The sequence below is a fragment of the Mesoplodon mirus genome, assembly GCF_964341445.2.
Source record: "Mesoplodon mirus genome assembly, chromosome: 4".
In the NCBI taxonomy this organism is placed as follows: domain Eukaryota; kingdom Metazoa; phylum Chordata; class Mammalia; order Artiodactyla; family Ziphiidae; genus Mesoplodon; species Mesoplodon mirus.
The window spans coordinates 35,195,542-35,223,478 of record NC_138979.1 but is presented as its reverse complement, the minus strand read 5'-3'; the positions used below and the strand labels follow the sequence as shown (position 1 = coordinate 35,223,478).

Genomic DNA, 27,937 nt, shown 5'->3' with positions numbered 1-27,937 from the left:
AAGCATAAAACAAATTACAAGAAAAATTAATAGATGTTATGAGTACAGAAAAACTTAAGAACTGCATGTCAAAATATTTTTTTTCTGTAATTGAACTCACCTCAACACATAGCCTTCATTTTTGCTCTGAGCAGGAAAACCCAAACTTGCCCATGGCTTATGGTTTTAAGCATAGTCATTTCTGAACCTAAGCCTGGTCAATTACAGATTGGCCCTGTGCCTTCCCCTTCTGCCCAGAGGTGGTCTAAGTTTCTGGGGGAAAAGAGGAGGAAAGGAGACTTCTGGCTCCGAAGGAGGGCTGTCTGGTCCTTAGAGCTGGGCTTCCATCCTCCTTAACTTCCCTCGGGGACAGCTGATCCCCTGTAGCTAGTCCTCAGCAATGCCGCTGCAGCACATGGTTTTGGAACCCCAGCATGCATGAGCTCACGATGTTGTTTATACTGCACTGTGCTTTTGTTCCAGTGTCCTGGACGTTGCCTGGGTCGCGCTGTGAGGATGCAGCAGCAGCAGCATCATATAATTTGTCAACACCCCAACCGTTCTGAGTCCGGCTGTGATGACAGGAGGTACCGGCCCCGCCCTAGGGCAGCACACAACCTCTGCCACCTCAGTAGTGACTATGACCGCCTGAAAGTGGCATCATCTGTCCTCTATACCACCTCTCATAATGGACAGTTCCTACTAAATTATGATTTCTCATGGTGCCATCCTCAATAGTATGTATTATACCAAAATACTCGTTAACATGTACTATTTATCATCACAAATTATTTGGATGTTCAACATATAGAGACACCCCAAAGAGAAAGGAAAAAGTAGCACTGAGAATAGACAGGTATTTTTCCCTCTATGTACAAAGTTGATGAAGCCTAAGAATATTTCATTTATGCTTACAGATTAAATCTGTAACCTAGTGTTTTCTATGAACTACATTATTCCTTTGTTTAGGAAGTGTTTGATTAGGACGTTGGCACAGAATAATGTCCACCGTTATTAGTAGAGAATAAAATTTACTTTAGCAGAGAATAAAATTAACTTTTATCTTGTTAAGGGGCTTACACAAGAAAAAAATGCTTCCCTCTTTTATAAAAGTCTGAGCTGATAGATGATTTAGGGGTAGAACTTTGTTCCCTGAGGTCATTTAGAGGTCACCCAGACCCCTCCCGTCTGGCGACTCCACCACCCCAGAGCAGCGTGCTCCAGCCAGAGAAAGTGAGGAGAAAGCCAAGAGGGCACACTAATGGGGAAATTTGGAGTTCTACCACTCTCTTCTTGTGTAACCTTGGACTACCTAACCTCCTAGTCTGCACAATGGGGTATTATTGTCGGTGTGAAATTATGCTAGTTTTGTTTTTCATTGAAGGAGAGTTCATTTACAATGTTGTGTTAATTTCTGCTGTACAGCAAAGTGATTCAGTTATACACATATAGACATTCTTTTTTTTAAATAGTCTTTTCCATTATGGCTTATCAGAGAATACTGAATATAGTTCTCTGTGCTATACAGTAGGACCTTACTGTCTATCCATTATATATAAAAACTTACATCTGCTCACCCCAGCCTTACACTCCATCCCTCCCCCAACCTCCTCCCCCTTGGCAACCACCAGTCTATTCTCTTATGTCCGTGATTCTGTTTCTGTTTCAAAGACAGGTTCATTTGTGTCATATTTTAGATTCCACACATAAGTGATATCGTATGGTATTTGTCTTTCTCTTTCTTACTTCACTTAGTATGATGATCTCTAGTTGCATCCATGTTGCTGCAGAAGGCATGATTTCATTCTTTTTTATGGCTGTGTAGTATTCCATTGTATATAGGTACCACTTCTTCTTTATCCATTCATCTGTCAGTGGACGCTTAGGTTGTATCCATGTCTTGGCTATTGGGTGCATGTATCTTTTTGAATTATAGTTTTCTCTGGATATATGCCCAAGAGTAGGAGTGCTGGATCACATGGTAATTCTATTTTTAGTTTTCTGAGGAACCTCCTTACTGTCTTCCACAATGGCTGCACCTTACATTCCCACGAACAGGGTAAGAGGGTTCCCTTTTCTCCGCACCCTCTCCAGCATTTGTTATTTGTAGACGTTTTAATGATGGCCATCCTGACTGGTGTGACGTGGTACCTCATTATAGTTTTGATTTGCATTTCTCTAATAATTAGCCATGTTGAGCATCTTTTCATGTGCCTATTGGCTATCTGTATTTCTTCTTTGGACAAACGTCTGTTTAGGTCTTCTGCCCATTTTTGGATAGGGTTTTCTGTTTTTTGTTGTTGTTGAGTTGTATGAGCTCTTACTTTATCTTGGAAATCAAGCCCTTGTCAGTCGCATCATTTGCAAATATTTTCTCCTAGTCTGTAGGTTATCTTGTTTGGGGGAAGTTTTGATTAATTGGTTTAGTGTGAAGCACTTAAGCAGCCTTGGTCATAGAAGATGCTCACTTTATGGCTCTTCCTTCCTCCTCCACATCCTGAGTCTTGCTGGAGAAAATGAGATGACCTTGACAACTGGCTCTGTTTCTATTTTGAGCCTTCAGTAAGGTTTGGCAATGTAGGGTCAGCTGCATTTCCTATTCCCAAAACAATTCCAGCCAGAACCATTCTCCTCGAATGGAAGATGTCTGGAACAGCTGCCCTTATTCTCAACAGAAAACCCAGCTTCCAATTTTGTTCAGAAGATGGGAGACCACACACAGATTGATAGGTATCATCCCAGATGTTTTACTTTGCACACTCAAAGATATATTTATATTACAAACACCTACGTGGTTTGAGCTTTCTTTATAACATACTGGACATATTTTTCTGAAACTTGTTTTTTCTACTTATCAATACATCATAGACCTTTTCCCATCCGAGTACATGAGTCACTTTATTCTTTTGAATTGTTGTACTTAATGTTACCTCACTCCATTGCTAATGGACATTTGATTGTTTCCAGTTTTTTTGCTATTACAAACAAATGCTGCGGTAAACATCCCGGAACATCTTTATGCACAAAGGGCAATATTCTTATGGGATAAATTTTAGATATGGACTTGAATTGACAGACATGCTCATTTGGACACTACTAAATAACCATCAAAATGTCTATAGCAACAGTATATGAGAGTCCCCCTTTTCATCAACTTTATGTAGGTTTTTCAGTATTTAAAAAATTTTGCCAATCTGAAGGATGAAAAAATATCTTATTGTAATTTGTATTTTTCTGGTTACTTTTTATATGACTTTTGGCTCTTTGTATTTTTTCTCCAACCCATCCACCTTTTTCCATCTTTACCAGCATCACCCCTGGCCAAGCCATCCAACTGGTCTCCCTCCATCCATCCATGCTCCTTTCCAACCCAGTCTCCCTACTGCAGCCAGAGTAATCTTTTCCAAAAGGCAAATCTGATCATACCACCACCGCACCCCATCTCCCTGCTAGATTAACATCACTTTAGGGGCTTCACTTGCTCTTAGGGAAAAGGTTGACTAAAATCCACAATGTGCCCTATAAAATACTGCACGGTCAAGTCCTACTTCCCTGCACACCCTCATTTGAGACCTCACTCTGTCTCACTCTTTGTATTCCAGCCACTGTCCTTCTTTCAGTCCCTTGGATATGCCATGAACTTTCCAACCAAAACAAGAAGCAAAAAATAGAATAGAGAGGATAAAAGGCATGGAAGGATCTATCACGAGGATATCTGATTAAGTGGGGTTTTAGAGAAAGAGATATGGAAATGAACTGAAAGGGTAGACATAAAAGAAGTAATAGAAGAAAAATTCCTAGACCTGAAGGGGGAAAAGAGTCAAGTTGCCTTTCATTTTCTCTGTTGTTTCTGCTTCCTCCAGGGTTGGCTGTTCAGCTTTTCATACTAGTGTCCTAGTACTTTTCTTTCATGCTGTTAATTTCCCCCAAATATCTGGTGGTTTACAGAAGAAGGACTAGGTTAGTTTAGAGAGCTTCTGTGGGTCTCTTTTGCAGTTTTCTGGCCTCATTTTCCCCCACAGACCTCTTCTGCTGACTGGGCATGCTTCCTGTGGGCTCGCTGAAGGTAGATGAGGTACTAGATCTCACTTTACAATGCAGTGGGTGGGCTGGAGACCCCCAGTTGCCATAGTACGGCCTCAGTAAATATTAGAGGGTGTGTTACAAGGAGTAACATTATTAGTGGCCACTGGTAGAGAATCAGTGGTGAGCAGGCCATCTGTTAGCCTCTATTATTGGCCCTGGGAAGGGTTTGGGAGGTGTGGCTTCCACTGAAAAGAGTTATAAAGGGAGTGAGAATTATCAGGGTAAACTAGCCCACATTATGGCAAGAAGACAACACAGGGATCTGAGGACGTGCTGGAGGACCCACAGAGTTTGTTCCCCAAAGAGGTAATTCCTAACCTCAGCCATGAGTCAGAATTCCCTGGGAAGTGTCTTTAAACATTCTTGGGCCTCAACTGGGACTTAATGAATTAGAATCTTGGGGAGGGAGTGGAACCTGGCAATCTGTATCTCTTTTGTTCGTTTGTTTATCTTTTGTTTTTAATTCTTTCCTAATCTACGTCTTTTTAAAGCTGCCTACAAACCTCTGACAGCAAGCCAGACTTGAAATCTACTGCCCTACAGAATCAGTAGTTCCATCTGGCTGATGATGAAATGGGTTATTTGAGGTAGGAGCAGAGATGGACTGAATAGGAATGAGAAATTAAGAAAGACTAGTAGAAACAGGGTTACTGTTATGATTTCTGCTGCCATTTCTACTTTCATGTTTTGCATAGAAAAACACGAGTTCCACTTGTGTGCACAGTGTTGGTGCCCAGACTGTGTCCCCCTAGCTCAGGCATCCCCATCCCCAGTCCCATCCCTGCCCGGAAGGAAGTGATGCTCTCTGCTGGACCGATTGTGCATTCTTTTACTGGGTCCTCAATGACCAGCCTCTTGGGTTTCAGCATCTGCCTTGGTCTCTAGCTCCTTGTGCCCCCCTCATCTTTCATATTTAGGAAGCTAAATAGTTTCTTCTGACTTCCCACTGGCCCTGTCTTCTAACAAAGCAGAAACAGAGGCTGTATTAGTTAAGGTCCTTTGGGCTGGAAACAACAAAAGTCAACTTAGAATGACTTATACAAAGAGGGTGGGAGATTTCTTATTAAGATAGGACCACCATTCTCACATAGAACAATTTGGTATCTTTTAAAATGTCTTCTTTGAGTATCCTTGGAATATTTTGTTCAACTGTTTTCAGTAGAAAAGCTGATCTCTGCATAGGGGATGGCTGAAGAGTACTCAGTCTCTGCCCTCTTGTCCAAAGCAACTCAACTTTTAGCCCCCTAAGGTTCATACCCACTGGAGAAAACAAAAACCCTGCAGTTAACAGGACACCCTCATCCCTTTTCCTCTTACAAACCTTATAAACAGTTTGATGGGACAGTATTAAGTAAACCCTTTGATAGAGTCTCCCCCTACTGGCTAATCAAAGTATTGCTTCCAACTATGTGTAATAGTCTCTTAGAGAAGTTCAGGTGATCAGAATTTTCTCCACCTTATTACATTTCCAGTGGTGTTTCAACACTCCTTATGGATTATGTGCGCTGATAGGGAGCCTTTTATAGGAACACAAAAATGTCTAGATCCAAAGGGATAATGCTGTGAGACCTCAGGAAGGACTGTAACCAAGAAATGAGGAGTTATTTCTCCTCTCAGCTCTGCAGCTCCGTGTGTTTCTGCTTCTTTCTTTGTTCTGTCTGAATGTTATTTTATTCTACTTCTCTGGCCCATGTGGCAGAGTATGGCCACCACTACTCCAGCCTTCAGGTTTATATGTCTTGTTCCAGCAACCTCCAAGTTCCTGGGAGAAAGACGGTGATTGAACCAGCTCAGGTTAGGGCCCTCTTCCAGTCATCTTAGGGGATGGGGAGACATTCTCATGTGGTACAAGTACATCAGTTCCAGGAACCCTGCCCGAGAGAACAAGAGCAGATACCCCAAAGTGGGTCCACTAAGGTGGCTCACCCTCCAGGGTAAATATCTGTTCAAAAATCAGAGGGCATTCAACAGGCACATGAAAAGATGCTGAACATCACTAATCATCAGGGAAATGCATATCAAAGCCAGAATGAAATATCACCTCACACCTGTCAGAATATCTGTTGTCAAAAAGTCAACAAATAATAAATGTTGCTGAAGATGGGAAAAGGGAACACTTGTACACTGTTAGTGGGAATGTCAATTAGTACAGCTGCTATGGAAAACAGTATGGAGATTCCTTAAAAAGTTAAAAAGAGAACTACCAGATGATATAGCAATTCCACTCCTTGGTGTAAATCTGAAGAAAATGAAAACACAAATTCAAAAAGATTGGGCGTCCCTGGTGGCGCAGTGGTTGAGAGTCCGCCTGCCGACTCTCTCTGCCGACTCTGCAGGGGACACGGGTTTGTGCCCCGGTCTGGAAAGATCTTATATGCCGCAGAGCGGCTGGGCCCGTGAGTCATGGCCGCTGAGCCTGTGCATCTGGAGCCTGTTGCTCTGCAATGGGAGAGGCCACAGCAGTGAGAGGCTCACGTACCGCAAAAAAAAAAAAAAAAAAAGATATGTCACCCCTATTTTCAGAGCAGCATTATTTATAATAGATATGGAAAGATATGGAAACAACCTAAGTAGCCATCAACAGATGAATGGATAAAGGAGATGTGGTACATATACAGCGAAATATTACTCAGCCATAAAAAATGAGATTTTGCATTTGCAACCACATGGATAGACCTGGAGTGTATATATGCTTAGGGAAGCAAGTCAGACACAGAAAGACAAATATCATATGCTGTCACTTATACATGGAATCTAAAAAATAAAACGAATGACTATAACAGAAACAGACTCATACATACAGAGACAAACTAGTGTTACCCGGGTGGGGGGAAAGGCACGGGGGAGGGGCAAGACACGGCTAAGAGACTGAGAGGTGTCAACCAGTTGGTATAAAATAAATAAAGTACAAGGATGTAATGCACAGCACAGGAAATATAGTCAGTATTTTATAATAACTTTAAATAGAGTATAAAGAATAAAAATATTGAATCACGACGTTGTACACCTGAAGCTAATATAATATTGTAAATCAATGATACTTCAATTAAAAATATTAAGTAGCTACTGTGTACGGTAGTTGTGAGGAGTAAAGGAGTCAATCTATGTAAAATATTTGGAAAATTCTCTGGCACATGACTGTCAAATAAATATACAGATACAGTGGACCCTTTTTGACAACAACAAAACAGAGGGCATTAACTTGCTGTTCTGTTTTAAAGGGTAAGGAGGCTAGAGAGAGATCCCTCTTCCCAAAAGGTCTTTCTTAGCTCTCACTGCGAGTTACACTGTGTCCTAAATGTAAACTAGAGCGTTCCTCTTAGTGGAGAAGATTGCTCACAAACAAATTCATACTCATACCAGAATATATTTCAAGTGCTTATATAAACAGAGCTTACAGTTTGTTGACAAATGTGTCATTCTTCTCTTCCTTGCCTAAATCGATCTGCTCCAGCTCATCAGGAGAGTGTGTCTTTTGAGGTGCGTGCCTTGTTGTGGTGCCGGAGGCTCATGGAAACACGTGGTTTGCTTGCCTCTATTGAGGTTGTGATTCCTCCACCACTTTGCTTAGTCAGCCAGGAACAATGCAGATGAGTTTCCTGTTGAATAAGGTCATAACTGTCAAGCCTTTGCTATACTGAAAGTACAGTACAGTAAAAGGCTTGATCCCAGCAAGAAGTGACACCCCACTTTCTCCCATTGTCCACCTTTTTGTTTGTTTTTCTCATTTCAGACCCACCTTTTGGAGGAACTGCTCGTCGGGGGCTTGTCATGCATGTTGGCACACAGGCCCTTGGAGGCCATGTACGTCAGCCTGTGGTCAGGGCTTCCAGTCTCGAAAAGTGGACTGTGTCCACACGAGGAGCTGCAAGACGGTGGCTGAGAGACGCTGCGAGCCGGGAAAGAAACCCTCTTCCTGGCGGCACTGCCTGGGGCCTTCCTGTGATAGTACGTACCCCTCTCAGGTATTGCGACCACCACGAAGCCTTGTGCAAACCGGACCGCATGGAGCCAACCTTGTCAGGGTCTCGTCCGCAGGGCCATTCTGAATGGATGTGCTATCTTGGGACATCAGGAGATTAGCTGCTTTGATGTGGGTGCAACTTGGTGTCCAATAGAGAAAAAAATAGTTGACTGAGTAGGGTGGTCGGTGGCCTTCTAACAAGCACTGGGAGCCTCTCCACAGCCTCTTTCTGCCTTGGAGTTTCAGCCCCTCAGACAAGGCTTCCTTGCATGGGATTGGGCAGGTGTGTAAATGCCCTGAAGTTATGTGGGAAATGTAATCATATATATTTTTCTAGGGAGAGGTCCATTGCTTTGATAAGATTTCCCTGGGGTTTATGACACCCCAGAAGCTAGTGCCGCTGTCAGCACTGGGAGGAGCAGGTGGCCTGAAGGGCTGTGACGTCCCCTGAGGGCATCGAGAAGCCACTTGGCCCAGCTAAGAAGTGAATCCAGGGCACTTCTGACTCCAGTGCCAAGCAGTGGCCCTAACCCAAGCCTAGCTTCTTTGCTTCCCTCTGTGATCTCAGTTTCTGCTTTTCATAAAATCATGCACTTCTTTTTGTAACTAGATCTCTAATGAGCTATGTGTTCAATGGATTTTTTTTTTTTTTTTTTTTGCAGGAGGCTGCACAGACGCAACTCACCACTGTACGTTTGTAAAGCATCTTAATTTGTGTTCGCTACACCTCTACAAACAAAGGTGCTGTCAATCGTGTCAAGAAGGATAAAACTTTGCAGGGGGGTCCTAATGCCGCTGTGAAGATGAAGCAAAATGTAAAAGCTCTCTTCCCCATGTAGCTGGCACAAAAACATATAGTTCTTCACAAAAAACCCTCTAGGTTCTACAATCAGACAGAAGTCAATGCAAAATCACCACTATTAAAATCGGGTACTGTCATTTCCCCATGGCCGGTTTTTTAATTCCAACTCTTGTAAATGGTACGTTCCAGGACTAACATAAAATACCGTAGCAGGTGCGCCACTGCACTTGGGACCTCGTTCTGTCCTTCTAATCAGGAAATCACCAAGATCACCTGTGCATTGTCACGAGCTGCCTCTTCCTGTGATTTATAGACTAGTACAGAGTACGACATCCTGAGGGCTTGGCAAACACGGCAACTGATGACTTCTCTCAGTTTTAGGGTTGCAACAGGTGTATAAGGCATTTACATTTGAGAAGCTCTGGCCAGTAGTTCTTAAGATGTTGGCTCTAATGGCATTTTTATGGACCCTTACTAAACGTGAAAAGGAGACAATCACTCTGGACAGGCTTGTGACCCTGACTGATCCAGGCATTCTGGGAGAATGGCATCTTGTCCTCGCTCTTAGAGAACTTAGGGAAGAAAACACTGAGTAAACATGGCTGCCATTTTCACAACTATGGAAATCGACCTGTGACCAAATGAGGCATCTTGGAAATTAAAGGAGACGGAAAGTTAACCTCTTCTACTGATTTTGAAGTATATTCAAAGCGTTCTTTTAAGAGCTGTGAATGAGACTTTTCTCAGCACTATTCTCTTGCACACAAACAAAAACCAAAGCCTTGTTAGACCGAATTTATGCATAAGATAGTATCCCTAAGGATTTTTATTTTGGAAAAATTATGAGAAGGTAATCTAACTCTGAAACATGATAGCTGAAAAGAGCTGTTTACAGGAAATAACTTTTAATTTGAACTGATTTGTCCGTAAATCCAAAGCGAATTAGCGTTAGGCTGGAAGGTACAGTTAGGATGAGGAGTTAGAGTTAGGATTTGGTGAATAAGTTTAAGGTTCATTTTAGTTTTAGCCTTGGGTTAGGTGAGAAAAATGGAGGTTAACTTATTGTTAAGGCTAGAGTTGGCTTTATGGATTAAGGTTAGGTCAGAATTGGTTTGGGTTTGGATCGTGCCAATGCTGGCATTAGTGATGGCGTCAGGGCGGAGGTAAAGTTAGGAGAAGATGTTGCTGCTGAAGGAGCTGGGAACTAGTATTTAATTGTAAGTTCTAAAGCTGATTTGGTTAGGGGGCTCTTACCTTACATTCTACCAGTCATGGCTTCGGATGGCCCACAACCCCAAATAAGTGGTCCTACTTCTTTATTCAGGGTCCCAGTTGCCTGTGCGCATGTTGCCTATAGCCTGTCGGCAGCAAAGTGACCTGAAGCAGGTGTGTTGGCCCTAGTCCCTGGTCACTCCTAGGCGAGCAGTGCGCTCTGGCTTTGCATGTGTCTGTGGACAAGCTTGCTGAGTCTCTGCCATATCCTGAGCACCAGGCCTCTTGTTCTAACTGCAGCCTCATGGACACTGGGATGAGCACTACTGGACATGGAGGGTCTGGTGGTTGGGAACGGGTGTGCGGGAACGTGACGAGGACACACCAGCCTGGGAGCTGTTCATCATCAATCACACTTGATTGCTGAAGGCTTTTCAAATTAAAAGAGAGGTCATTTGTACAATACTCTTTGTATATATTTATTATATGACTTAAAGGTGCAATATTTTATTTTGTACAGTATGTAATAAAGACAGGGGACATGTATTTTTCTTATTAACAAAATTTGTTATTAAACTGCTTCACTTTGTATTTAAAGTTGCTATTTTTCATTTGCTGTTTTACCTTTTGTCTTGTTTTCATTCAAATGACCTTCCTCTGTACTGTATTTTACTACTGTTTCTATCACCTAAGAGTTACTATTTCTCTTTCACGATCCTGACTAGGAATTCCGAGATAAATGTACTTTGATTATTCAGTGGCATCCTTACAAAGGCAGGCGACTTATTTGCATTCGGGTTCTGGTGGCCTTGCGTATGGTCACCTTGGCTGCCTCTCTGAGTCCAGGAGCAACGCTGCTGGGCTCAGTGCCCTGGGCTGTCTTTGGGGTGTGGGTTACAGGATTCAGAGTGGATCACACAGAGATTCATTCTCACTGCCTCATCCCAGTCATTCACTTCCTGTGAATCACACCTAAAAGAATGTCAAGGGCAGGAAAGAGTGGCAAGATGTTCCAAACGGACAGCCTGAAGCTGGTGTGGAAGTGGGTGGTAGTTGGGAGAGCAGGAGCAGGAGGCACGAGCACACTTTTATTTCTGGCTATTGTGAGGAGGTTAGCGATGGATTTGAGATGTCTGCACAGAGAGACTTTTTAGCAGTGGTTGGTGAGTAACCGCGTTTAATAACTTCCTTCTCTTATACAGCTGATGGGTTTGAACTGCTTGTGTCCACAGATTTCTATGACTAGTAAATACTGCAGTATCCAAGGTTGGTTGAATATATGGATGTGGAACCTCGGATACGGAGGAGCTGAGTATACCGAGGGCCAACTACACGTTATACCTGGGTTTTCCATGGCGGGGAAGGGTGGCGCCCCCAACTCCCACACTGTGCAAGGGTCAAGTGTATAGTGCTTCAAGATTAGCAGTGAGTCTTTCTAGAAAACATTCATGGTGCTGGAATTGAAATTCCCCTTCATTTGCTACAGGCCTTGGAATTTCCAAGGTCACTTGGTGAAGAGAAAAATCAACCATTTTACAGTAACTTGTAAGACTGTGTTAACCTAATGAGGCTGAGCCACACAGAAGAGAAGCAATGGGACACCTCAGCTACCTCAACGGTATACTTCCTTCTTTTCTTTCTTTCCTTTCTTCTGTCCTTTCCTCCTTCTCTCCTTGACTCTTTCCCTCCTTCCCCTTCCTTCCCTCCCTCCCTTTTCCTCCCTCCCTCCCTCCCTTCTTCCCTCCTTCCCTCCCTCCCTCCCTTCCTTCCTCCTCTAAGGCCTACGTAGGTTACAAGGAGTGGACAGCATTATCGGGACAGTGGAAAAGTTACAACTTTATTTCTAACTCAGATACATTTTTCTAGGAAATCCCCTCTATTTTCTTGGCAGTTTGAAATATATTGTAATCTTTCGTAACTATGCAAGGACACCGAAAAACTCCAGATTTTACAGTATAAACACTAATGTAAGGCTTGGGTCCACTCTCATGTATAGTGTGAGAGGGCCGCGCACCGCGATGAAGAGTGGCCCCCGCTTGCCGCAGATACAGAAAGCCCTCGCACAGAAACGAAGACCCAACACAGCCAAAAATAAATAAATTAAAAAAAATTTTTTGTGGCTATACACTCTCCCCGTCGGATCAGGTCTCCACCCTTGGCAGCCGGACATCCAGCCGCTGCTACACAGGCGTATATCATTCGCCTGGCGCCATTAGCATTTCAGTTTGCGCCCCTGGATAGGAGCCGACAAAGCAGAACTGCTTAACCCGCGGTAGCTGGCGGGTGAGCAGCGAGCATCTGCGGACCCGGGGATAAGTGGGACGTCGCTGGGCCCGCGTCCTCCACCTTGGCGGGGCGGCCACTCTGAGGGCTCCGTTCCCCGAGACCCCAGCTCGCTTCCAAGCCCCGGCGGCCGCCACACCGGCCGTTTCTTACCTGCAGGTACAAATCTGACACAGACACCAGGTCCTCATGCTCCCGGCTCGCGGGGCCGGCTCCACAGCTCCTCCGCAGCCGAAGCTTCTGCAACTCCACCGCACCGGCCTCAGTCCAGGTAACAGGCGGGGCGCGGCCAACGGACGCTCAGCCTGCTTCCGGCGGCGCCAGAGACGCAGACGGGTCAAAGGTCGTGCGTTCTCAGTCCCGCCCCCGGCGCGCGGGCGTAAGGTGCACGCGGAGGTGAGGGCGCTTGTTCTGCGGGTGGTGCGGTCGGCGTTGTGATTCGAGCTGGGCTGGCTGGGCGGCGGGAGCCTGTAAGTGCGGGCCCACAGGCGTCCGGGCGTCCTCTTCCGCCAACCCCAGGCAGTGGTGGTCCCGGGTCGCCGCGGCGGCAGGGCGGGGACGGGGCTAGGGGCGAGCCTGGGCTGAGAGCGGCTGCCGTCCGAGCGTAGTGTCCGGGCCGGGCCGGGCCGGCCGTTTCTCAGTGCGGACCCGGGATCCTCAAAGAAAAAGGGAGTGAGGATAAAGGGAATGTAGAGTTGAGGGTTTGTTTTTTCTTTGTTTCCCCGCTGTGGAAAGGAATGGAAGACGTTCAGTGCACCTGCACGTGAGCCCAAACTTTAGTCGGGAAGCTGGGTGTTTTACCTCCAGTGAAAGCAATTGGGAGTGATAGGAGAGGCTTGGAGAAAGATCGAGCAGGGGAAGAGAGAGATGTCGGCATCTTCTCTCCCTCCTGCATAAGACCCTTCCAGTATGTAATCACTGACCTGGAGAAATAATGCCCGAGTACCGAGTACGGGGCAGAGTTCCAGGTGTCACTGTGCACCCAACCCCTACGAGCTTTGTGATTCATCGCAAATGGCCGATCCGGAAGGATGAGTAAACTCCGCGAGTACAGTCGTGGTACAGTATTTGTTGAAGTGCTCAAATTGGACTTGGGCCTGGGTGGGTCTGTCCCTTCAGTAAGCATCCGTTGGGTTCTTACTTTAAGGGACTCGAGAAGTCTTGTCAGCTCCCAGCAGTAGAAGCTCTTATCTTTTAACGCCCCGATCTTCAGCCATTTGGAATACATGTTGAATTATTAGTCACAGGAAATAAGTGACCATGGTGCTCAATAGTTTGGATAAGATGATTCAACTCCAGAAGAACACGGCTAACATCAGGAATATCTGTGTTTTGGCTCATGTTGACCATGGTAAGAATCCTTTCTAAATGGCTTATTTTCAGTAATTAAGGGGGTGCGTCTCCGCATGTGTCAGTGGAGTGATGCTTGCTAAGCTGCAAGTCTTATTTCCTTTAAAAGTTTGCTGTGGGAGGAACACAGCTAACTAGTGATTGTTATTCTTCTATGTAGTATATTTTGTTGTCTTTTAAACGAGAAGTTGAGTTTTTAAGTATTTGTCAAGTATTTTGAAATGGCTTTGTAATATAACACGTTTGTAGCCTTGACGTAATGTCCTCAGAACCTGTGTTATGTGATTCTGTTTAACTCGTCCGATGTTTATTGAACATCTGCTAAGTTCGAGGTATTTTGCTAGCTATGTCAGAAGGTAGAGATTTACGCACAGAGCACCAGCCCAGCTATATAGAGAGGTGATTTGGGGGTTGAGGCAGCACAACATGAGACAGGCAAAAAGTAGACTCTAAGGGTTGAGAGAGCTGGAGGGTCGGGAAGCTAGTAATGGGTTAAGAAAAGGGCTTTGTAACAGTGTTAGAGATGACCCCGGAAGGGTGATTCAAGATGGCAGATGGGGACACACATTTCAAGTGGGAATAATGTCAGCAAGGGGAGAATGAAATGTACGTGACCAACGCACGGGACATGAGAGGGGGGAGGGATGCATGGTGCTTAGCTTCTCACAGACATTGCTTTCATCCCACAGCATTGCCTCCTGCTAAGCCCGCGCTTGGTTTCAGACTCCTTCTTAGTTCACGTAGCCACAGCAGAGTGATAGGATTGGGAGTGTGAAATAAAACCCATACACCATCCCGAAGGTGAGGGAGTAAGAGAGAAAAGTGAAGAGGTCGGCTGGGCTGCATGTTCAAGAGCCCTTCATGCCAGCTAGGCACTAGGATATGGGTTAAGTGCTCCAGCTCTGGAGTTAGACAACCTGAGTTCAAAACTCCATTTCAAGTTCCTTTGCCGTTTTGAGCTTCAGTATACAGCCTCTGTGTACCGGAATAAAAAGCAAACCTACCTTATAGCATTGTGAGGATTAAATGATGACAAGGAGAAGCCCTCGGCAGGTATGGGCTTTATCATGAAGACGATCATTGGCATTTATTATTAGGTAATAGGGAGCCACTGGGAGAACAGAATAAAGCAGGGATGTTGTAATCAAATACTACACTAGTAAGAATGGTCCAGTGGAAGTGTTTAGGATGGATTGAAGGGCAGAAAAGAGGTTAGGTGGCTATTGCCATTGGTATAATAGTTGAAGTGAAGTAGTACGGGAACTAAAATGGGAGGTGATGGATCACTTTGTAGGTGAAGGCAACTGAGGATGAGTTTTGTATACAAATCTGGTGACTAACCCTACCCCATGAGTTTCTATAATTATGCTGCTCACGTTTTGAGGACATGAAGTGTGACAAAAGTATTTTTTTTGCTTTGTGAATTAAATCACGTGGCAAGTTAGTGGCATGTGTGTGTACAGCAAATTACTTTAAAATTTACTAGTTAGAAGTATGTTAAGATAATACTATCCTGGAAAACCTGTGATTCATTTATTCATTCAACAAATAATTCACTGAATGTTTCTTATATGCCAAGCCTTGTTCTGGTCCTAGGGATACAGTTGTGAATAAAGCAGAGTCCCTGCTTTCTTGACACTTGCATTTGGGGGGATATATGCTCACCGTACTTAGAATGTTCTACTCCATTGGAAGCAGGAAAGGGACGCTCTGGGGTTATATGCTAATACATAATATTTACATGACAAGCACGTAATACAGTATTAAAGGTCTAAATGCGTACTTGAGTATCCTAAGAATTTCTTTTATTATTAGAGTAGATTCCTGGGTTTATGTTTGGATACTAGGTAGCATTGGTCACTGCAGTGTAGCTGATGCCCTCCATTGGCTTGCAGCCAGTAGGAGATATGGGTAAATTTCATGAATTTCTTTGCCAAATGGGTATTTTCTTCAGACAGTTTAACTGGCCAAAGCCAGCTGAGGCCATACATGGGGAAATATGGCAAAAGATAATGTTCCATTGTCTTTTGGTGATGTTTTACCCAGTATATCATTCAGAGGAAAAAATGATTGCTGTGCTATCCTTTTGTCATGCTGAGCTGTCAAGAGTTTAAGTTTATAGGCCTGGACACAGTTATGGATATCTGATAACTGATGTAATAATTACAATAAACTTGATCAAATTCTTTGTCGGACAGGTTTGAGTAACTGTAAAAGTTGTTTGTCAGATGTTTTATATTTTGATTGGCACAGTGGTTTGTCTTATCACTGAAAAGTCTGTGCATTTTGCTCTGTGTAAATTATGCCTCAATTAAAAAAAATTTTACTGTCCTTAAAAAAAAAAAGTTGCATGACGGATTTTAAAGTGAGGTTGATCCGCAGGGTTGGCAATACAGATTACAGCACTGTGGAGTGCTGGAATCTGTGTCCTTCCAGATGATATTTTATTCAAAGTTCTAATTAAAATGCCCGTTGTATCTCACTTCACTTAGTATAGGTAAATAGGAAATATTTGCTAAACCAGTTCTATGGTTAGATGTTAAATTTGTCGATACAATCTACCTACCTCACCCTTTAAAAAAAGAAATCGATTTAAATTAATATTGTTACTTTAACAGGAAAAACTACTCTGGCTGACTGTCTTATATCTAGCAATGGCATCATCTCCAGCCGCCTGGCAGGCAAGGTATGTTATATTTGATATATACTTGCATTTCAGTAAGTATTAGCAAATCTACAACGTGATGAGTCCTTCATTGTGTTCTTAAAGATCGAAAAAGTATGAAGCCTAGTTCATGCATCTAAGAAGCTGCCAATCCATTTAGCAAGATAAAATAGATTGTTGAGAAAAAGTTATTTCTATATTGCTTTATATTACTTTATATTAATATTTTATAAGTGCAAGAATGAGTTTTTGCAACCCATCAGGTGATAACCTGGCATGATTGTGGAAAATTTCACAGGTGGAAGAGATGCTTCACAGTGGGAAATACTGTGGATAAAATGCATAAAGGCTAATTTGTGGGTTGTGCTTGATTTGAGTGGATCGTGTGCCTATACTGAGAGAGAAAAAGGTGCCTGTAGAAAAAATGTATCAGATTACAGAGACCTTGAAGGCTAACCTAAGTACCAAAGGAAGGCTTCTGAAGCCTGAGGGTCATGATGAAGATCATGTTTGAGGAAATGAAATGATAGAGACCTTTCTTTCTAGCTGTGAACTGAAAGAAATTGGAGTAATTTATTTGCAGTAGAAAGACAGAGATGTTCCTCCCTTCAGTGAATTTAGGATATAGTCAGCAGGATTTATCAGGTGACTGGTAATATAGAGAAGAGGGGATAGAGAAGCAAAATTGAATTAAAAAATTAGTAGACCTAAGAGACCGAAGGAAGCCTGGGGCATTTGAGGCACGTTGGGTGGGGAAGTGGCCCAAGATCCTGTCTACAGAAGGCTAAAGAAACGGGGTTGAATGAAATAATAAAGTGCTTTTATTTTTCCCACTTGAGAAGTGAGAAAAAGTACAATAACTCTAAAGTGAGTAGATGAAAGGAAATAATAAACCATAAATTAATGAAGTAGAAAAGATCAATGAAGCCACAGTTTGTTCTTCAAAAAGATTAATACAGCTAACAAATATGATACAGTGATGGTGGACACGTCATAATACATTTAAAGAGTGAATCCTAATGTAAGCTATGGACTTTAATTAATAATAATTAATTAATAATAATGTATCGATATGGGTTCATTAATTGTAACATGTACCACACTACACACTAATATAAGATGTAAGTAATAGGGGGAACTGTGTGTGCAGGAGGGGAGGGCATGCTTGGGAACCTCTTTACTTTCCAGTCAATTTTTCTATAAACTTAAAATTGCTCTAAAAAAATAAAGTCTATTAATTAAAAAAAAATTACTAGCAATGTAGACAGTTTATAAGTGGTACTAGGAAAGAAAAATGCTGCAGAGATTAAGAAGGTAATAATGGGACATAACAAACAGCTTCATGGCAATAAGCCTAAAAGTTTAAGTGTTTAAAACAAAAATCCAAATCAGTCCATTTTAATATTACATTTTAATTCATTGGGAAATATGGATGCATATGTTGCATTTTTACAGTTAAGGTACATGGACAGCAGAGAGGATGAACAGGTCCGAGGGATCACTATGAAATCCAGTGCCATTTCACTACATTATGCAAATGCATTATGAGGTCTTTAAAATTATTACACATTTTCAAACTAGAAATAAAAAGGCCACTAAAGTACCCTACAGATTTTAATTTATAACAAAGTGAATTCCAATATCTAATAACACACATACAGAAAAATTTCTTTGGGATCCTTTTTCCTAAGTGTAAAGGGGCCTTGAACTCAAAAAGTCAGAAAACCACTGTGGTTTATTCCCAGCTGTGATGGGTCCATTCCTTGCTCTGACCTCAGAGTGCACCACTGTGATGTACGTCACAAAAACCGTATAAAAGAGCCCAGCTGGGCCCAGGTTTTTGGTCCTTAGAGCCCAGAAAGCTGCTTTTGTTAACCTGATGGCCGTGGACCCACATTTAGCTTGTTTTTTCCTTGTTTCTGCCATTTTGTTGATTTTTTTCCTCTTTTCTCTACTCTTTTTTATTTTTCTCATTTTTCTTTGTTCTTTGCCTTTTTCTCATTTTTCTTTATTTTCCTCTCTTTATCATTTCATTTAGTTTTAAATGTTTTCGTCTCAATTTTTTGCTGTTTCTTTTCCATTTCTTCTGCTTTCTTCCTTTGCTCTTTTTCTCATTTTTATGCTAATTTTAGTTAGTACTGCTAGATCAGTACAGTTAGCATGGTCTGTATTGTTGGTATAGTTAGCGTAGTTGGTATAGTTAATGTTATTAGCATAGTCAGTGTAATTAGTACTAGTTAGCGCTGTGGGTACAGTTAGCATTGTTAGTAGAGTTAGCATACTTAGCATTGTTAGTACAGTTAGCATTGTTAGTTGGAGTTGGCAGTTACCACTGCTAGTTAGTGCTGTCAGTCAGCATAGTTAGCAGGTCACCATGATGGAGGGCCTCACAGCCAACTCTGCTGACAAGGAGGTTCATATTGATGAGTACGAGATCCTCCACACCATTGGTGAAGGCAGCTTCGCTAAAGTGAAGCTGGCCCGGCACATTCTGACCAGGACACAGGTGGCTGTGAAGGTCATTAAGAAAAGTCATCAGAGCTTCTCAACTTCCCAGGCAGTTTACCGGGAAGTGTGCTGTATGAAGGATCTGAATCACCCCAATATTGTAAAACTGCTGGGGGTGATTGACACGGAGGAGACAATGTTCCTCGTGATGGAGTACCTCAGTGGGGGGGACATGATCAGCTACCTAGTGAACCATGGCCGTATGACAGAGGCGGAGGCCCGACGCCCGTTCCAGCAGCTGGTCTCCGCCCTGCAGCACTGCCACCAGAGGGGCATCGTGCACAGGGACCTGAAGCTACCGAACCTCCTCTTGGATGCCAACATGAATATAAAACTGACAGACTTTGGCCTCAGCAACAAGTGTGATGAGAGTGGCATACTGGACACGATCTGTGGCACAGTCCCGTATGCTGCCCCGGAACTGCTGCGGGGGCAGAGCTACAGCGGCCCTGCGTTGGACGTGTGGAGCCTGGGTGTAGTTCTCTACAGCATGGTAACTGCGTGCCGGCCCTTTGTGGGAGAAGACGTCCGGGAGATGCGGGAGCAAATCCTACGAGGGCAATACCCCATCCCACCTTACCTGTCTTTGGAGATAAGGGCTCTATTACAAAAAATGATTGCCCTCAACCCCCGTGACAGAGGCACCTTATCTGACGTCATGAGGCATCCATGGGTGAACATGGGCCAGAAGGAGCCACTCCAGCCACCCTGTGAAGAGGACCCGGAGGTGACCATGGTGAGGACTCTGGGCTGGACTTGCGACCAGATCCAAGACCCAGGAACAGGCAGTGTGAGCTCCATGAAACCAATGGTGGGGTCCTCCATCATAACTGTGAGGCCCTTCTCTTCCGGGGACCTCAGTGGCAGTGAACTTGAGGCTTCTTTAAGCCCCGAGTTGTCCACCCTGAAAGCCAGATGGCTCTACCAGGGAGAAAATGGGCAGCTGCAGGAAGACCAGCAGGCAGGGCAGAAGACCAGTGAGCCTGCCTGTCCCCCACCCAGCCTGGAGTCGAGGACTGCCACCCCCAGCCCAGCCGACCAGTGTGGCCCTGGGACATCCCCGTCCACCAGCAGCAGGATTGGAGCCCCAGAGGGAACCAGCTGCCCCCCGGGTGTGTCCAACACTGGAAGGTCCTCCCACGCTGGGCAGCCTGAGAGTATGTCCTCATCCACTCCCTCTGGCCACAGACAGAAAAAGCAAGGGGTGGCTAGGAGAATCTGCAACTTCATATCTAAACACCTTTGTTGCAAGCTGAGGCGTCGTCATAAAGTGAAACCACCTGAACCCCATGGATGACCCGAGGCAGGAAGGTCAGGCCGCCGCACGCCCTGGGACCTGGTCCAGTTGAAGATGACTGTGTTCTCTGCACGGTCTTCAGAAGCATCGTATCCAAGACCCTGGCCAGCTCAGAGGATGGTCCGGAGCAGCCCGGGCCACCGAAAGAGAGGCCACCGTGGCTGCAGGTCCACCCCTCAACCCCCACCTGGGTGAAACTTCAGACTTCAGAGACTGGACTGTCATTCCTGGGGCACGTCTCCCCTCCCCCACTCTTCTGTCTTCCGTGTTGGTGGGGGAGGGGGAGAGTTCTTGTTCCAAGAACTCCTTGGTTCTTCCAATTCTAGTTAATAAACTTGATGCTCTAGAGAGATGTATCACACTCTGCTTTGCATCGTCCCTGCACAGACTTGGGGCTGTGCATTTTCCAGTTAGACAAGTGTGTAGCCATGTAGTGCTTGGAATTAATCAGAACAACTAGAGGGGAAGTGACCTAAGAGAATTAGCACAATGACTCCCAGCAGCAACAACTGCTGCACTGCGGGGCAGAAGTGCAGAAAGTGTCGAATCCCTTCCTGCACTAACATCCCCGAACATTTTCAGAAGGGCCGACGGGAACTCTTGGTCTCTGCGGCCTGTGTTAATTACATCAGAGGGGCCCATAAAAGGATAAGAAGGTCCCGTGAACCAGCCTGTGCGCAGTGTGGTAAGGTCCCCGTGCAGCTGAGTTTCATGACTGTCACGCAGCAGTTGGGCTCTCCTCTTCCCCCATGCGGAGGGGCCCTGATGCATGGGTTTATTTTATTTTTCTGATGTGCACCATTTTAAAAGTCTTTATTGAATTTGTTACAATATTCCTTCTGTTTTATGTTTTGGTTTTTTGGGCCGCGAGGCACGTGGGATCTTGGTCCCCGACAAGGGATCCAACCTGCACCCCCTGCACTGGAAGGCGAGGTCCACCACTGGACCGCCAGGGAAGTCTCCTTTTTAATTTCATTGTTTTGATGCATGGGTTGGACCACGGGGACTGGATGATTATACTAAATGATCATACTAGCAAAACACTAGATTTGTCGGCGTTCCCTGGTTCCCTGGTTCAATAAGCCCTTGAACACACGGGTGAGTGGAGCAGGGTCTTCTTCCCAGAGGCCTCTCTCTGGGGGCACATGCTCTCGGAGGCATCACCTGCACAGTCCCATTGGCTCTCGTGCGCTTACAGGCCACTTGCCGACTGCGGAATCCTTCACCGCAAGACACAGAGCACTCTGACCACGTGCCCGTGAACCACCTAAGAACAAATACTCCAGGAGCGTATTAGTAAGGACGGGTAGGACAGATCCTACAGGAAGTGCCTTCCAGAGGAAAAATCGATCCTAACATGATGACTGTTTCAGGGCCCTCACACGTCTCTCTGGGAATGGGCAGCAGCACAGATAACTCCCAGCCATACGCTCAGATTTTCTTTTACTCAGAGAAGCAACAGAATCACCACGTAGACAACCAACATAGGGGTGGGATAGAGCCGTCTTCAAGTATGTAAGGAGCCATGACTTGTGTGGCTCCAAAGAGTAGAGCTAGGGCAAAATTAGGCGGAAACTTCAAAAAGGTGCATTTCAACTCACTGAAACCAAAGGGAAGAAAATATTGCTAAATCACCTATGTGCTCTTTGTGCTCTGAGACATTTGCATGTTTTCTAATGTAATTGTCATCTTGTTCCCATTCTTGCAATGAAGACAGCGATGTCCACAGGATTAAATAGCTATGGTCACATAACTAACATGCCAACAAAGCTGGGACTGCTTCTAGATTTATCTGACCCTAAAGTTCATAATGATTATAGGAGACTGAACTAGGACCTGGACACCTTGGAGATACTGAGTGCGCTGTCACTCAAGATGTTCGAGCTGCCACCAGGATGCTGCAGAGTAGGGGTTCCTAACCTGAGCCCCATGGTTCTCCAAGGGAACCACGGACTTGCATGGGAAAAGGATTACATCCTCGTTGTCACTAAGCTCTAACGGCAATTGAGTATTGCCTTCAATTGTAAAAATGCAGGCCACAACGTATATCAGTAGTAGCAATACCTGTGATTTTGTTACCAATAGAAATCACAGCTGTTTTCACATGCCATGAAAATCGTGGCAGGCATCCAGAACAGCAGTTACATTCATCACCATTTCAAAATCAGTTGTACTAGCAGATCCTATAATTTAGTGTGTTGATAGAGAAGCAAATTTACGACTACATCACACATTGAAAACTACTTCAGGAACTGTACTTCCATATAATTAATTGGCTTCCTTTGTAATCAAGTATGTTTTATTTTTATAGATTTAAAACCCTTGTTTGAGAAGGGAGCCATAGGCTTCTCTAGACTACGGAGGGATCCGTGGCACTGAAATGTGAAGGACCCCTGATGTAGAGGGATCTAGGGTTAGATGATCTCTACCGTTTCTTCTAGGTATGAAAGTGTATGACTCTGTTTTCTCTAGGAGTGGCTAAAGGCTTGAGAGTACTTAATAAACAAGGATAAAATTCCCAATGTGAATTCTCACTTTGTGCGAATCAAGAATTGACATAAAGCAGATTTCTTGGATCAAGTTCCTCCTAGTTATTCTAGCATCAGTTTGCTGCCTCCTGAGGGACAGATGACTCTTGCACAAGCTCTTCCTTTGAAGGATAGGAAGAGCTCACGCCAGAGTCAAGGTGCCTACGGCACTGGAAGACAGGTCAAGGTGACTACGGTATCCACGGCTCTTCTGAGAACGTGTTCCGAGGCATCTCTTTTGTTTCACGGTGTGACCATACCTCCCACCTCTCCTCCAACGCACAGATCATGGATCCGGGGTGGGCATTTGCACAGGGCAGTGAGCTGTACAACATTCTGTACACTTCCGCTTCCTCCTCAGTAAAATGAGGTTGATAATAGTGTCTACCTCACAGGTCTGTGCTCAGTAAGTGCTACTACTCTTTGGTTTTTGTCTTGGTTTGTTTTTTTGCTTGTTTTTACTGTTAAGGTTGGCATTGTGAAGTAAAATATTGCCTGCCATATCAGTAAGCAAAAGATGTTGCAGCCATCAAGCCATTCCATTATGGCCGCCCTAATGGTGCACCACCCGGGGAGACTCAGGATGCGAAAGCACAAGACACTGGCCCCAGATCGTGGAGGTGCACATCAAAGGAATGATTTCGGTAAGCCCAGACTCTAGCATCTTCCCATACAGACAAAAGCGCTAAATTCCGTAACTTGTGATAGCTCATTTTCATTTTTTTTTTTTTTTTTTGCGGTACGCGGGCCTCTCACTGCCGTGGCCTCTCCCGTTGCAGAGCACAGGCTCTGGATGCGCAGGCTCAGCGTCCATGGCTCACGGACCTAGATGCTCCGTGGCATGTAGGATCTTCCCGAATCAGGGCATGAACCCGTGTCTCCTGCATCGGCAGGTGGACTCTCAACCACTGCACCACCAGGGAAGCCCAGTGTGTCCTAAATGTAAACTAGAGCGCTCCTCTTAGTGGAGAACATTGCTCACAAACAAATTCATACTCACACCAGAATATATTTCAAGTGCTTATATAAACGGAGCTTACAGTTTGTTGACAAATGTGTCATTCTTCTCTTCCTTGCCTAAATCGATCTGCTCCAGCTCATCAGGAGACTGTGTCTTTTGAGGTGCGTGCCTTGATGTGGTGCCGGAGGCTCATGGAAACACGTGGTTTGCTTGCCTCTATTGAGGTTGTGATTCCTCCACCACTTTGCTTAGTCAGCCAGGAACAATGCAGATGAGTTTCCTGTTGAATAAGGTCATAACTGTCAAGCCTTTGCTATACTGAAAGTACAGTACAGTAAAAGGCTTGATCCCAGCAAGAAGTGACACCCCACTTTCTCCCATTGTCCACCTTTTTGTTTGTTTTTCTCATTTCAGACCCACCTGTTGGAGGAACCGCTCGTCGGGGGGCTTGTGATGCATGTTGGCACACAGGCCCTTGGAGGCCCTGGTACGTCAGCTTGTGGTCAGGGCTACCAGTCTCGGAAGTTGGACGGTGTCCACACGAGGAGCTGCAAGATGGTGGCTGAGAGACGCTGCGAGCCGGGAAAGAAACCCTCTTCCTGGCGGCACTACCTGGGGCCTTCCTGTGATAGTACGTACCCATCTCAGGTATTGCGACCACCCCGAAGCCTTGTGCAAACCGGACCGCATGGAGCCAACCTTGTCAGGGTCTTGTCCGCAGGGCCATTCTGAACGGATGTGGTGTCTTGGGACATCAGGAGAGTAGCTGCTTTGATGTGGGTGCAACTTGGTGTCCTGTAGAGAAAAGAATAGTTGACTGAGTAGGGTGGTCGGTGGCCTTCTAACGAGCACTGGGAGCCTCTCCACAGCCTCTTTCTGCCTTGGAATTTCAGCCCCACAGACAAGGCTTCCTTGCATGGGATTGGGCAGGTGTGTAAATGCCCTGAAGTTATGTGGGAAATGTAATCATATATATTTTTCTAGGGGGAGGTCCATTGCTTTGGTAAGTTTTCCCTGGGGTTCATGACACCCCAGAAGCTAGTGCTGCTGTCAGCACTGGGAGGAGCAGGTGGCCTGAAGGGCTGTGATGTCCCCTGAGGGCATCGAGAAGCCACTTGGCCCAGCTAAGAAGTGAGTCCAGGGCACTTCTGACTCCAGTGCCAAGCAGTGGCCCTAACCCAAGCCTAGCTTCTTCACTTCCCTCTGTGATCTCAGTTTCCGCTTTTCATAAAATCATGCACTTCTTTTTGTAACTAGATCTCTAATGAGCTATGTGTTCAATGGATTTTTTTTTTTTTTTTTTGCAGGAGGCTGCACAGACGCAACTCACCACTGTACGTTTGTAAAGCATCTTAATTTGTGTTCGCTAGACCTCTACAAACAAAGGTGCTGTCAATCGTGTCAAGAAGGATAAAACTTTGCAGGGGGGTCCTAATGCCGCTGTGAAGATGAAGCAAAATGTAAAAGCTCTCTTCCCCATGTAGCTGGCACAAAAACATATATTTCTTTACAAAAACCCCTCTAGGTTCTACAATCAGACAGAAGTCAATGCAAAATCACCACTATTAAAATTGGGTACTGTCATTTCCCCATGGCCGGTTTTTTAATTCCAGCTCTTGTAAATGGTACGTTCCAGGACTAACATAAAATACCGTAGCAGGTGCGCCACTGCACTTGGGACCTCGTTCTGTCCTTCTAATCAGGAAATCACCAAGATCACCTGTGCATTGTCACGAGCTGCCTCTTCCTGTGATTTATAGACTAGTACAGAGTACGACATCCTGAGGGCTTGGCAAACACGGCAACTGATGACTTCTCTCAGTTTTAGGGTTGCAACAGGTGTATAAGGCATTTACATTTGAGAAGCTCTGGCCAGTAGTTCTTAAGATGTTGGCTCTAATGGCATTTTTATGGACCCTTACTAAACGTGAAAAGGAGACAATCACTCTGGACAGGCTTGTGACCCTGACTGATCCAGGCATCCTGGGAGAATGGCATCTTGTCCTTGCTCTTAGAGAACTTAGGGAAGTAAACACTGAGTAAACATGGCTGCCATTTTCACAACTATGGAAATCGACCTGTGACCAAATGAGGCATCTTGGAAATTAAAGGAGACGGAAAGTTAACCTCTTCTACTGATTTTGAAGTATATTCAAAGCGTTCTTTTAAGAGCTGTGAATGAGACTTTTCTCAGCACTATTCTCTTGCACACAAACAGAAAAGCCAAAGCCTTGTTAGACCGAATTTATGCATAAGACAGTATCCCTAAGGATTTTTATTTTGGAAAAATTGTGAGAAGGTAATCTAACTCTGAAACATGATAGCTGAAAAGAGCTGTTTACAGGAAATAACTTTTAATTTGAACTGATTTGTCCGTAAATCCAAAGCGAATTAGCGTTAGGCTGGAAGGTACAGTTAGGATGAGGAGTTAGAGTTAGGATTTGGTGAATAAGTTTAAGGTTCATTTTAGTTTTAGCCTTGGGTTAGGTGAGAAAAATGGAGGTTAACTTATTGTTAAGGCTAGAGTTGGCTTTATGGATTAAGGTTAGGTCAGAATTGGTTTGTGTTTGGATCGTGCCAATGCTGGCATTAGTGATGGCGTCAGGGCGGAGGTAAAGTTAGGAGAAGATGTTGCTGCTGAAGGAGCTGGGAACTAGTATTTAATTGTAAGTTCTAAAGCTGATTTGGTTAGGGGGCTCTTACCTTACATTCTACCAGTCATGGCTTCGGATGGCCCACAACCCCAAATAAGTGGTCCTACTTCTTTATCCGGGGTCCCAGCTGCCTGTGCGCATGTTGCCTATAGCCTGTCGGCAGCAAAGTGACCTGAAGCAGGTGTGCTGGCCCTAGTCCCTGGTCACTCCTAAGCAAGCAGTGCGTTCTGGCTTTGCATGTGTCTGTGGACAAGCTTGCTGAGTCTCTCTGCCATATCCTGAGCACCAGGCCTCTTGTTCTAACTGCAGCCTCACTGACACTGGGATGAGCACTACTGGACGTGGAGGGGTCTGGTGGTTGGGAAACCGGTGTGCGGGAACGTGACGAGGACACACCAGCCTGGGAGCTGTTCATCATCAATCACACTTGATTGCTGAAGGCTTTTCAAATTAAAAGAGAGGTCATTTGTACAATACTCTTTGTATATATTTATTATATGACTTAAAGGTGCAATATTTTATTTTGTACAGTATGTAATAAAGACAGGGGACATGTATTTTTCTTATTAACAAAATTTGTTATTAAACTGCTTCACTTTGTATTTAAAGTTGCTATTTTTCATTTGCTGTTTTACCTTTTGTCTTGTTTTCATTCAAATGACCTTCCTCTGTACTGTATTTTACTACTGTTTCTATCACCTAAGAGTTACTATTTCTCTTTCACGATCCTGACTAGGAATTCAGAAATAAATGTACTTTGATTATTCAGTGGCATCCTTACAAAGGCAGGTGACTTATTTGCATTCGGGTTCTGGTGGCCTTGCGTATGGTCACCTTGGCTGCCTCTCTGAGTCCAGGAGCAATGCTGCTGGGCTCAGTGCCCTGGGCTGTCTTTGGGGTGTGGGTTACAGGATTCAGAGCGGATCACACAGAGATTCATTCTCACTGCCTCATCCCAGTCATTTACTTCCTGTGAATCACACCTAAAAGAATGTCAAGGGCAGGAAAGAGTGGCAAGAAGTTTCAAATGGACAGCCTGAAGCCGGTGTGGAAGTGGGTGGTAGTTGGGAGAGCAGGAGCAGGAGGCACGAGCACACTTTTATTTCTGGCCATTGTGAGGAGGTTAGCCATGGATTTGAGATGTCTGCACAGAGAGACTTTTTAGCAGTGGTTGGTGAGTAACCGCGTTTAATAGCTTCCTTCTCTTATACAGCTGATGGGTTTGAACTGCTTGTGTCCACTTATACACAGATTTCTATGACTAGTAAATACTGCAGTATCCAAGGTTGGTTGAATATGTGGATGTGGAACCTCGGATACGGAGGAGCTGAGTATACCGAGGGCCAACTACACGTTATACCTGGGTTTTCCATGGCGGGGAAGGGTGGCGCCCCAACTCCCACACTGTGCAAGGGTCAAGTGTATAGTGCTTCAAGATTAGCAGTGAGTCTTTCTAGAAAACATTCATGGTGCTGGAATTGAAATTCCCCTTCATTTGCTACAGGCCTTGGAGTTTCCAAGGTCCCTTGACGTAGACAAAACTCAACCATTTTACAGTAACTTGTAAGACCGTGTTAAGCTAATGAGGCTGAGCCACACAGAAGAGAAGCAATGGGACACCTCAGCTACCTCAACAGTGTACTTCCTT

General features: G+C 44.6%; 2 protein-coding genes and 1 long non-coding RNA gene across 4 annotated transcripts in view; 2 read left to right on the top strand and 1 right to left on the bottom strand.

Moving 5' to 3' along the window:
- Nucleotides 1-26,864, top strand: part of ADAMTSL3 (ADAMTS like 3) — a 394,591-nt gene extending 367,727 nt beyond the window's left edge. Inside the window, 3 exon segments of the mRNA XM_082617479.1 lie at nucleotides 463-566; nucleotides 7,799-8,013; nucleotides 24,943-26,864. Of these exon segments, the coding sequence (XP_082473605.1) occupies nucleotides 463-566; nucleotides 7,799-8,013; nucleotides 24,943-25,049 (426 nt within the window). The 3' untranslated portion in view covers nucleotides 25,050-26,864.
- On the bottom strand, nucleotides 482-7,882 carry LOC309802172. Its single transcript, XR_014293744.1, has 3 exons — nucleotides 7,805-7,882; nucleotides 7,464-7,664; nucleotides 482-5,936 (listed from the first exon to the last, which is right to left on the bottom strand). It is a non-coding gene; the product is annotated as an uncharacterized lncRNA (long non-coding RNA).
- LOC309802170 (elongation factor-like GTPase 1) lies at nucleotides 12,183-18,568 on the top strand. 2 transcript variants are annotated; one of them, XM_082617477.1, is made up of 4 exons: nucleotides 12,183-13,385; nucleotides 13,474-13,677; nucleotides 16,295-16,362; nucleotides 17,797-18,568. In XM_082617477.1, the coding sequence occupies exons 2-4, from the start codon at nucleotides 13,587-13,589 to the stop codon at nucleotides 17,887-17,889; spliced, it is 252 nt and encodes an 83-aa protein (XP_082473603.1). In that variant the 5' UTR covers nucleotides 12,183-13,385; nucleotides 13,474-13,586; the 3' UTR covers nucleotides 17,890-18,568. The 2 variants fall into 2 exon arrangements, with proteins under 2 accessions (XP_082473603.1, XP_082473604.1); XM_082617478.1 differs by having other exon boundaries at nucleotides 12,731-12,796.
- Nucleotides 26,865-27,937: the final 1,073 nt, after the last annotated feature.

Coding starts and splice junctions, on each gene's coding strand:
- LOC309802170 (XM_082617477.1), top strand. CDS start 13,587: ATGGTGCTCAATAGTTTGGATAAGATGATTCAACTCCAGAAGAACACG. Junction 13,678..16,294: donor TTTGGCTCATGTTGACCATG/GTAAGAATCCTT, acceptor TTACTTTAACAG/GAAAAACTACTCTGGCTGAC. Junction 16,363..17,796: donor CCAGCCGCCTGGCAGGCAAG/GTATGTTATATT, acceptor GCATTTTTACAG/TTAAGGTACATGGACAGCAG.